This window comes from Halichoerus grypus, chromosome 4, assembly GCF_964656455.1.
Source record: "Halichoerus grypus chromosome 4, mHalGry1.hap1.1, whole genome shotgun sequence".
Classification (NCBI taxonomy): domain Eukaryota; kingdom Metazoa; phylum Chordata; class Mammalia; order Carnivora; family Phocidae; genus Halichoerus; species Halichoerus grypus.
This window is the reverse complement of record NC_135715.1, coordinates 166,013,822-166,026,234: the sequence shown is the minus strand read 5'-3', so window position 1 is coordinate 166,026,234 and position 12,413 is coordinate 166,013,822. Positions and strand designations below refer to the sequence as shown.

General features: G+C 33.5%; 1 protein-coding gene across 5 annotated transcripts in view; it reads right to left on the bottom strand.

The window, feature by feature from the left end:
• Window positions 1–309: 309 nt before the first annotated feature.
• CREB1 (cAMP responsive element binding protein 1) overlaps window positions 310–12,413 on the bottom strand; it is a 60,362-nt gene continuing 48,258 nt past the window's right edge. For 3 of the 5 annotated variants that reach the window (XM_078071245.1, XM_036070859.2, XM_078071246.1), the window contains one exon: window positions 310–6,567. In XM_078071245.1, coding sequence (XP_077927371.1) covers window positions 6,423–6,567 — 145 coding nt within the window. In that variant the 3' untranslated portion in view covers window positions 310–6,422. The remainder of the gene's footprint in view (window positions 6,568–12,413) is intronic. The other 2 variants (XR_013447333.1, XR_013447334.1) reach the window with 2 other exon arrangements.

Genomic DNA, 12,413 nt, shown 5'->3' with positions numbered 1-12,413 from the left:
TATGTCTCCCATTGGTTTTCTCAATAGGGAGGTAACATCTCCAAATCTTCAAATAGGTACTGTTCAATCTTACTGAACAAAGAAATCTTGTGCTAAAAATGAGGAATACAGTAAAATTAAATAACTGAAAATATGTTCTTGTTGCTCAAACTAGTTTTCTGTTGCTGTGCCAACAAGCTTGTGAAATATTCTAACATAAATTTTGCTCATTTAACAAAAGTAATAAAACTAAGTTCAAGAAAATACAGCTTAACACTAGTAGTAAAAGAGAAAATATAGAGATCCCATCCCCAAAAAAAGAGACTTACAGAGTTTTTAAAAGCATGTTTATGTGACTGCACATAAATGTGTGTAAAAAGGGCATTATGACAGTTGATACCACAAAGATTACAGTAAGAAAAAAGCACTTTATGACAATATTTCACAAATTCACAAGGATCACTTTAATATACAAAGCAATTGCTACCATTCTGAACACAAAGCAGCTAATATGTACATAGTGTTAATAAAATGCATTATAACCCAGTACATTTTCTCTCTTTACACAGATAGAGCACAAAAAGATTTAGGTAAAAAAATTAAAACAGGGATGTTTCTAGAATGTAGGGAATTTTTTAGAAATGTATTTCCCTCATTATAGTTATTTATTTAGTATTCAACTCCAATAGCAACATCAGAGTTAAAAATCAATACCCTGTTTTGTGCTGATAGTTTTGGGGGGAGGTATTCTTTACCCCAATCCTCAAGGAAAAATTGAAACAAAAACCAAAAACATCTTTCTCTCTAGAAACTTCCCTGATTATTTTGTTTCTAAAAAGTTTCAAGTGATACATCTAGGTTAGAAATAATTCCTTTTGTGGGTGGGGATGACAACTGACATGTGGACAAATCAGTTGGGGACAACTCTACATGGAAAACTGCTAACTAGCACTCTTCTTTGCCACCCCTAATAAATCCATACTCACAGAACAATGTTGACAAATTATTTCCCACTTTTAATATAAATAATTTTATTACATACACAAATTGGAGTGGCACCTGGATAAAAATACGTCTATAAAGCATTTACCAATTCAATTTTAAAAACATAAGAAAATAAAACCTCCCCAACACAATGATAGATCATTTCACTTGGCCAACTAACATAAGATTATTATCTGCAGGGATTTTCTTCCTTCCCTACCAATTTTTAAACTATCTCAGATTTACTCTCACATTTCTGAGATGCTCCTCAGACAGAAGCTTGGACATGCCATACTTCTGTAGGCAAGTATCATATAATGCCTATATAAAGTAGGTAAAATCTGAATTTCCTACTGTTTGACCCTTTTCAAAGACATTTCCCACAGATTGTTCATTTTTCTTTTACTTGCTGGTGAGAATAATTAAAAATGTATCATGTTATGCCCAGCTAGGACCTGCACCCACAGTACCAGAATGCAGACAGGTCAATATCTTCTCTCTCTGTGCTAAACAACTCTGCCTGTTTATAATATCATCTTGCTTCACAGGCTTTGTTCTATTTTTTTTTTCTATTTTTATTTTTTTAAAAAATAAATTTCAAGCTAAAACACCTGAAATATAATCCCTCCATTCAAACGTTATCTGGTCCCTCTTAAAGTTTGTCTGCCCCCTGAGGACACATACAAAGGCTTAAGCTACATTCACTAATCAGTAAGAACTTATCAGAAGCATATGAGACAGATGGAACTTCAGCACCCTGTTTGATTTATTTGAAATTCTTCCATACTGACTCAGCTTCATGATATGTTCAACCCCTCAGGGATTAGTGCCTCTCCTAGCCATCGATTCGAGAAAGTCAAGGAAACCAGTTCCCAAGTACATACAGTGACTGTGCAGTCAACTTAAAAAAGTCAACATATCAACATTAAAAGTATTCAAGATGTATGCAAACCATCCAACAAAAGTTCTAGTTGTGCTTTGTACAATTGAGTGAGCAAACGTATCCCCCAACTCTTCACCTACAGTCTTGCTAAAGCACACGGCACTTTCTCCCTTCTCACCTGACATCAGTCAGATTTAGGCAGCATTTCTTTGATGTTAAGAAAGCCAATTTAAAGTGAAAAAAACCTTAGTCAAATGATTACATGTGGTCTCCATCATGACAGTAATTACTCTGAAAAATATTTTACTGTTCTGGACAAATTCACGGATATCTTGATATCCTACAGACAACATCAATGTTGGAAATAAATTATCTATTCACTCGAGTTGCTTTTCCTTCTGTCTTTATCCATGATGAAAAAGAGTTAACATTGGGTCCAAACTCATCTTTTAATTAACTGGGCTAGTCAAATCTAATTTCCTGTTATTTTTCTTTTACAGCTATTTATAAGACTAGCCTTTAGGTGCTAAAATATTTTAATGAAAAGTTTCCATTTAAAAAGTCACATGATTTGAAGAGAGGAGAAAGACATAAAAAGTCAGTTGACAATTAATTGATGAGGGGACTCCTCAAGTTGCTAATACCCAACTGGGTCATTTTAAAAAGTGCAAGTTACACCAAACATTTACAAAGAATACAATGTAAATATAATCCAAATAAATATACAACTTTTGTATTAGGTCAATGGGAAACAATATACCGAAAGTTTTCAGAGCCACAAAGGCAACAAAATAAAGCCTCTTGAAATAACTGAAAAGGTGTGTAACTATTGTTCTTATAACCCACTTTAATTCAAAATCTTAACTTTACCATATTAGCCTTATTTAATCCTGCAAAATGAAGCAGCCTTTTTGATCTTCAAATTAAAGAGACCAATTTATGCTAGTAGCTGACTGTAGCTGATCATAAAATTAAAAACATTTAAAAAATGTCAAGAAGAAATCTAGATTGAAGTCACTTCAAGTAAGTAAAAGCATCCTGGTTTAAACAAACTTGTTGTTTCTTCCTAAGCCTTTGTATGATTCCACATGTCACCCCACGTGGTCAAAATGATAGTAGGGATGAGGCCTGAGAGACCGAGAGAAACTTCAGCCAGATGACCTCTGATCACACAGCCTGCCTGACTGGTGTGCACTTTCAGACACTAGCACTGCTGCTGACCTACCATCCAAAACACATTTTCTGACAAAATCCCTGCTCAAATGAAAACACCAAAATTCCTCCCCCAGGATGAGTTTTGAAAAATCAGTGGTACCTTTTAGAAGCTATCTTCAAAACGTTCTTACCACTGTTATAGCTGCCAGAGACAAAGCATAAAAACCAAATACTTCAGGGGTGGGGGAGTTTTCAAGTGACTAGTAACATATGTAAAAGTATCAAGCCAAAGAAAACTAACAATAAAAAAAAAAAATACTTGGAAGAAAATCAGAAGACAAAAATCAATCATGAGTGCTGGAGTAATGCAGTCCAAGAAACTACTAAAAGGGATGCAATAGAACACACAAAAATGTAAAATTTCATCTGACCTCAATATACTATAATACTCAGCATTCCTGACTTAAGAGCTCTCAGAGCTTCAGATTATATACTGTATGTATTTATATATATGTACACATATATTATACAAATGCCATTCCCCCCCCCCATAATATCTAAATGAACAGAGCACCTATGACAATATGATGGTTGCCAATATGGTACTTGAGTTTGAAAAGAATGAAATTAAAATTATATCTGATATCAATTTTTTAATAATGTGAACACATTGGATCTAGCCCTTTCTAAACCACTTTTCAGTTAAACACTATCAAAGCTTGAAAACTCATAAGAGTAATATATCAAAAATAAACCCCTCCCACTTCATTTTTATTAGAGTTAATCTGTCCTATAGATAAAAGTGCCATATGGCCCTATATTTGCAAAGTAAGCGATACCAAACTTGCTATTTTCTAGGCAAATCAGTAGCATATGTACAGATTCCTATAATGACGTTTTCATTCCCTTTTGGCCAATATGAAGAGAAAAAACATTTATTACTGGTAATGTGGCCATATATTATAGTTCTTGGCTACAAGATTTTTTTTTAATTATGTCATTTTCTTAATAAAGATTCTCAAAGTTGCATGCTTTTTTAAAAACAAACACCCTTTTTCCAATTCTTGTAAAAAAAAAAAAAGTCCGCACAAAAGATGCTTAATTTCTATCTGTATAAACTGAAATATCTTCAAGTCTCTTAAAGGGTCTAAAACAGATTTAGCAACAGAATATATTTCTTACCTCACCATGAAGTAACTGACTTCAAACCAGTGCAATCTTCCTCAAGGTACAAAGGACCTGGTATTTATAAAAACTTATAAATTCAACCAGCTCATACGGATGTGACTGCCTTGATTTATCGGGGACTAAGAGGACCATCAACTTTCCTATTAAACAGAATGCCTCAACTTTTGGAAAATGGTTTACTTTAGAGAATACAACTTGCTAAATACTAGGCAATTTTCATTTATAAAGTTTATGACATTCAAAACATTTTGACTCATTAAGAATTCTAATTTGTGAACAGACTTGTGATTTTGCTTAGTTTCTGTTGAAGTTTTGGAAAATGACATATCTAAGCTGGTATACAAATAATTTTTATGCTACAACTTTCCCCATTAGCTCAGCAGGATAAACATCAAACTTTACAGCCGTTTGAAAGCCTTCTTGAGAATCTGGTGAATTGTCCAAATATAAGACTACAATCACTCAATTCTTAGAATGATGCTCCTTCATAAACTCTGTTCACCCTTGAAAAAAGACAATGGTTTGTTACAAACAAAAATATACCATATACAAATATTAAAAATCTTACTTTTCAAAATGGACCCAATAACACCCATAACTGCATATTTTGTTAACATATTAACAAACTTAATGTTTAAAAGTAACCCATGACTAAATATAAAACATTAATTTTCTATACTCTTCTTTTAAAAGGAATAACCTTCTCAAATGAGAAATTATATCTAAGATTATGTCAGTCTCCAATTTTTAAAATCCACCTTAGTCCTATTTTTCTTTTAAAGGGTAACTTTTAGATTTATCAAGCCTAGTGAATAAGATGAGTAATTAATAATTAGGAGTAGTACTGGAAACAATGTATGATACGTATAAATACAGACTGTTATAGTCAGGGATTCAAACAGGTAGCTCCTTTGTAGAATGACAAAGGCTATACAGCATACTGGAAAGCTAAAGCACAACTATCCTTTTTAGGAGAAAACAAACCAAAAAAATGTTTTGCAAGAAGGACAATCCAAATAGTATAGTACAGCAGTCATTCAAATATGTCTGAAGAAAATAGCTTTCCTTGTGTACATCTAATACTGTACTTTTTATAACTATATCCTTACAACTTCTTTCATTAAAAAATTCACCAGAGATACTCTTAAAGTATGTTAATATGGAAAAGATTTCAAATCAGTATTTTTCTACAACACATTACATTTTATAAACAAATATATCATTTTGTTTTATTTAACATCTTGAAGGCTTTCCTGTTGGTGGTATAATGTAAGTGCAAATGTGAACAGTTTAATTAGAAATATCTTTTTAAGTAAATGAGTGACATAAATATTTTCTGAAGGCGATGACAAAAACATTTATTTAAAAACCTTGTTATATAACTCAAGGGGCTGGTTTACTAATGAGCATCTTTTTACTAAGAATTTAGTACTAACTAAAACAAGCTTTGTACTTTTATTTACTTCAATTTAATTTAAAATTAAAATACCATGCTTTTTCATTCAGTTGGTTACTTCTTTTAATGTATTCAAAAATGTTGAACACATACAGAACTGAATTAAGAAGCAACAACTGCCCTATGGAAGAGCTATAGTTAATACAGAATGTTTTTAAGAACCAAGGACAAGTTTTCAGTATTGAAGAAGAGAATGTACATAAAAGCACTCCGAATTCATTCTTAATTTCTTCAACACCATACTAAAATTCTTTTTTAGAGGGTATGTTCCTTAACAATTTTACATAATTCACAATGAAAATGTGAAAACATGTCAATTTGGCAATCAACACTTCTTCATTGCACCTTACTTACTTTATGCATGCGGCCCACACATTACTTCAGCTCAAGAGGCTGGGGTAATTCTGTCCCTAAGGCAATCAAGGAGCTCAGCACAAACCTTGAAATCATTTTAAAAAAGATTTTCTTTTCCTCATTTCCCCCATCAATTTACAAGTAAACAAATGATTACTTCTTGAAGAGGGAGGGGGATGAAAAGCAGAAGTCTCTTCATGATTCCTGGCGCTGAAAATTTCTTGAAGGGAGAAGTGGAGGCAGGTGTTGGAACATTCACAGTTTAATGCAAAAGCACAAATGAATGAAATTCTGTAGTTACTTTCAGGCAGTTTTGCGCATAGAAAAAAAGAAATGTTTAGAAAATAAAATGTTTATTTCGTCTTTCTGGTTGTGGCCAAGCCAGTCCTTTTCCACCGTAACAGGTGAAATTTAAATCCCAAATTAATCTGATTTGTGGCAGTAAAGGTCCTTAAGTGCTTTTAGCTCCTCAATGAGTGTCTTATTTTGGTTTTCAAGCACTGCCACTCTGTTTTCTAAACATTTCACATATTCTTTCTTCTTTCTACGACACTCTCGTGCTGCTTCCCTATGAGCAAAAAGGACAGGAAAAATTATGCAACATTTATTTCTATATCATTTATTTTGGGCTAGAGTACTTTTAAATATTTAGCTCAAAGCAACAAATATTTTAATATATTATAGATTAGGCATTTGAAAAAACTTGGAGACGGACTCATATAAAATTTTAATTTAATATACAATTTTGATTAAAAAAAAAAAACCCAAATGTGAAAACCCCACAAACAATGTAAAGAGCTGAATCACTTAAAATTTAAAATTATCGGGGCGCCTGGGTGGCTCAGTCGTTAAGCATCTGCCTTCAGCTCAGGTCACGGTCCCAGGGTCCTGGGACTGAGCCCCACACCGGGCTCCCTGATCTGCGGGAAGCCTGCTTCTCCCTCTCCCACTCCCCCTGCTTGTGTTCCTCTCTCGCTGTGTGTCTCTCTCTGTCAAATAAATAAATAAAATCTTAAAAAAAATTTTTTAAATTATATCACTGTTTATTGATATGTTCTGTATCATACCTATAAAACTTGAAATTCTATCAATAACTAGGAAAATACTAAGGCTAAATGTCAGAGTAAAAAACATCCTAAATTAAATAGAAAAATCTCATCAATTCATCATTTCAGGGCATTAAAAAAAAGTCTAACATGAGTCTCTTCCACAAATGATGTTGAGAAAACTGTATATCCACATGCAAGAGAATGAAGTTGGATCCTTACCTTATACCATATACAAAAACTACTTGAAAATGGATTAAAGAGCTAAATGTAAGACCTAAAACTATAAAACTTCAGAGGAAAACGGGAAAAGCTTCAAGACACTGGATTGGCAGTGGTTTCTTGCTGTGCCACCAACAGCAGACAACAAAAGCAAAAATAAACAAATGGGGCCCCATCAAACTTAAAAACTTCTGTTCATGAAAGGGGACACAATCAACGGAGTGAAAAGGGAACCCATGAAATGGTAGAAAATATCTGCAAACCATATATCTAATAGGGACTTAATATCTAGGACATACAAAGAACTTTTACAACTTAACAAAATAACTCGATTAAAGAATGGGCAAAGGACCTAAATAGAAATTTCTCCAAAGAAGATATATAAATGCCTAACAAGCATATAAAAAGATGCTCAACACCAATCTAATTATTAGAGAAATGCAAATCAAAGCCACAATGAGATACCACTTCACACCCTTTAGGATGGCTACTATATTTACCCAAGACAAAATGAAAAACAAAACAACCCCCCCGCCAAAACCCAGACAGAAAATACTAAGTTTTGACCAGGATGTGAAGAAATGTGAACCGTGTGCACTGTTCACGGGCCGTAAAATGGCCCCGCCACCACAGAAAACACTATATTCCTTAAAAAATTAAAAATAGAGTTACCCTATAATCCAGCAATCCAATTTTTAGATATATATCCAAAGAACATAGAACAGGATATTGAAGAGATATGTGCATACCTATGTTCATAATAGCATTATCCACAATAGCCAACATGTAGAAGCAACCCAAGTATTCGTCAACACATGGATACATTTTTAAAACGTGTTATATACATACAAGGAATATTATTCAGCCTTAAAAAAGAAGGAAATCCCATCACATGCTACAACACAGATGAACCCTGAGGACATAATGCTAATTAGCAAAATGAGCCAGCTACAAAAGACAACTGTATGATTCCACTTACATGAAGTATCCAAAGTAGTCAAATTCATAAGAAAGAAAGTAGATGGTGATTGCTAAGGACTTGCAGAAGGGGAAAATGAGTGAATTTGTTTTTAATAGAGTTTCAGTTTTTCAAGGTAAAAAAGTTCCAGTTTTGCAAGGAAAAGTTCTGGAGATCTGTTGCACAACAATGTGAATATACTTACTACTACTGAACTGTATACTTAAAAATGGTTAAGATGGTAAATTTTTTTTTACCACAATTAAAAACTATTAAACTATTTTAAAAAAATCTAGCAGATTAAGAATAAAAAATATTTTTTAGTGCGCTACAAAGTCTAAACTGGTAAACTTTTTTAGCTCTATATGAATAAGGACCATATATTATATCCTAAGTCACTAGCTGAGGGACTGGCACAAGGTAGGTCCTTATTCCTGAGTGAACATTAAGAGGTGAAAGCAAAAGGTTCTAAATCTTTAAAAAATGGAAAAAAGCAGCAACTTACAATCACTCATTTACAAGAGTGCAGTACAGTACGGCACTTAAGAGTACTAGTAACTTCAGTGTCAGGTTCTTAGGTTTAAATGGTTACCTCTTACCAATTATATGACTGGAGGCAAATCACTTAACCTTAGTTTCCTGACTGTAAAACAGAGAAAATATTATCTACCTCAAAAGTTTTATGAGGATTAAAGGAATTAATATATAAGAAGTGCATGAAATAGTGGCTGGCATTTTGTAAATGCTATGTATGTGTTCGCTGTAATTATTTCTACATAACTCTAATGCCTTCATTAATGTCTTCATCCCCATACAGCCTATTGAGTCAGAAAAAAGAAGCAAGCTGACTTTTGTAATAAAAAAAAAGCTGCACCTAATGTTGTATTATCCATGACAGATATGGACAATATATAATCCACTGCATCACTGTACCACTGGTGAAAATTTTTTTTGGAAGGAATTAAAAATGGTCCAACATTCTAATGCACAGTGAAGATGACAAGCCAAGAAATGCTATGAGGCCACAAGTGATCTAAAGGATCACAATGGGAATGATTCCGAGGTCAATCTGGATGTTCTGTATGTAGTGAAGTCTAACAATATAGAGAGCAAGTAGGATGTATGTACACACTTACAAATCTACTTTTACTCAGGGCTGAGTCATCTTGTTTTCCTTGCTTTCTCCCCCATCATTTGAGAATTTACAGTCCACAAGTGCTCATATGAATGCTATTATCTACATGCTAGTTTCCAAAAGTTAAACTAATATGATCCCATAGGTTAGTATCTCCTAATTTTGCTCTAGCAAAATCAGTATGCTATAGTGTTGTTAAAGATTAGGTTTCTCAAAAGAAAAAAAAAAAGAGGAACACTAGACTAAGAAAATTAACTTACTTCTTTAATGTAAGACCTTCGATCCTTTAAATATACTAAATGTGAATTGAGACTCTCTCCAGAGAGGAATTCTGACTAGCAACTTCCAAGCTGAGTATGACTATACAATACTTTTTTGGAGAAACACCAAATAAATTTCAAGTAATATACCGTCTTGCAGAATGATGCTGAAGTTAGGCACAGTTTAAAATAAACAACTTTATGGGCACCTGGGTGGCCCAGTCAGTTAAGTGTCTGCCTTTGGCTCAGGTCATGATCCCACCATCCTGGGACTGAGCCCCACATCGGGCTCCCAGCTCGGCGGGAAGCCTGCTTCTCCCTCTCCCACTCCCCCTGCTTGTGTTCCTACTCTCTCTGTCAAATAAATAAATAAAATCTTAAAAAAAAATAATAAACAACTTTGGATACAAACTTAATATAGTATGATATAATAGCAAGAATTCTAAACTGAGGATCAGAAATCTTGGGTTCAGATCCTGGCTTTGAAACTAACTAGTTGTATAGCTTCCAACAGGTCCCAGGCAAGAACTATTTCATCATCTGCTTTTTTTTTAAAAAAAGGACTAATCAAGATGTCTTTAACTAGGACTGTTAGGTTTGTATTAAGGAGTATGAAAAATCAGGGAGTAAACCTACAATGTCATTCTAAAGCACCAATTTTGCTTAATGGGTCAGAGGGCTGGCAAGCATTTTCATATTTATAAAAGCATTATTATATTTTGGAGTTGGATACAGAATACAAATGAGCTTTAAAAATTTTAAAGAAATCCTTAGCTTAGGGAATGCTACTTAAAGCTTCTCAAAAATTTCTAGCTAAATATTTAAAAAAAAAAAAAAAAAAAAGGAAGAAAATGAAAGGACTCTCCCAGCGGATTGGTCTGACAACATGGTGTGAAGATTAAATTGACCACTGATGTTTCTTCCAGTACAGAAATAGGATTTTATGATTTTAAGCATTCATGCAAACAGATGGCTTATAAATTCTGAAATTGATGTGATAGGCATATTTTTAGAAAAAAGTTCTTTCACATAATGTGTCTCAACATCCTCCTCCATTCACTGAACTAATTCTTTGTCTCTATATGATACTCTTACATTCTCTCCATTTTCAGCATCCTCCATAATTCCAAACTACCTGATTTTTTTCTCTTTTACCTTCAAAGAAGTTTATCAATTGTACTTTTTTTTTTAAAACAGCCAGTTTTTCATTTCACTGATTTTCCTCTATTGGTTTTCTCTTTTCGGTTCTATTGATTTTAATTTGCTCTTCTTTTTCTCGTTTCTTAAGATGGAAGTTAGGTTGGCAAACATTTTTTTGGTAAATATTTTTGGCTTTTCAGAACAAATGGGCTCTGTCACAACTACTGCTGTTGTAGCATGAAAGCAGCCTTGGATAGCACATATTTGAATGACCATGGCTATGTTCCAATAAAACTTTATTTATAAAAAACAGACAATGAGGTATAGTTTGCTAACTCCTGACATAGATGATTGATTTAAGACTTTGTTTTCTAACGTAAGTATTTAATGGTATAAATTTCTCCCTAAGCACTGACTGAACTGCTCCCACAAATTTTTGTCTTATTTTAATTTGCACTTAGTTCAAGATATTTCCTTTGAGGCTTCCTTTTTGACCTAAATGTTTGATACTTATTTAATTTCCACACAACTGGGGATTTTCCTGGATGCTTTATGGGCCAAGAACATATTTTGTGTTCTTTCTATTCTCTTAAATTAATAAGTGTCATAAAAATGCCATTAGGTACAGTTGGTTGATTATGTATTTCAGGTTCTCTCTATATTTATTTTCTGTCACCATTTAGAAAAGAATGCTGAAGTTTTCTTTTCTTTTTTCTTTTTTTTGGTGGGCAGCAAAGCAAGGTTTATTGAGCGATAGTAAAGTGATAGTACAAAGCTCCCGAAGAGGGAGGGGACCTGAGAGGGCTGCCCTCAAGTTTTCAACTATTCAATTCTCTGTTTCATCAGCTTTGGCCTCATTTATGTTAAAGCTGTTAGGAGCATACACATGTAGAATTACTATGTCTTTTTAGAGAAATGATCCTTTTATAAACATTATATAATGTCCTTTTTTTTATCCCTGACAATGTTCCAGCTTCCTTTTGATTGCTATTTGCATGGTCTATCCTTTTTTACTCCTTTCCTTCTAACTTATAACTATGCTTGATATTTGAAGTAAGATTCTTACAAACAGCATATAGTTAGGTCTTGGTTTTTTATTCTGTTTGGCCTTTTATGTGGGCTAGACCAGGTTTAGCCATCTATGACCCATGGGTCAAATCCACATAGTCTGTTTTTAATAATTTTTAAACTTCTAGCCAGACTAACCAAAAAAGTGAGAGAGAGAAAAACCAAATTTTCAATATGAGGAATAAAATCCCTATTAAACAGTCCTCCGCACTGCCCAAGAATATCACAACCAAAACCCCAGAAGTATTTAGGTATAAATCTAACAAAAAACGTGCAGGATCTATATGCTAAAACATGGAAAGTATACTGTGTTCATACAATGGAAGACTCTATTGTTTTAAGATATTAATTTTCCTCAATTTGATTTAAAACTCAACACAACCCTAATCAAAATCCCAGAAAACTTTCTTATAGACATCAACAAACCAATTCTAAAATTTTAATGAAAATGCAAAGGAACCAGAACAGCCAAAACAATTCTGTAAAAGAGCAGAGTTGGAGGACTCACACTGTCAAATTCCAAAACTTACTAGGAAGCTACAGTAGTCAAAACAGCATGGTGTTGGCTAAAGGATAAACACAAAG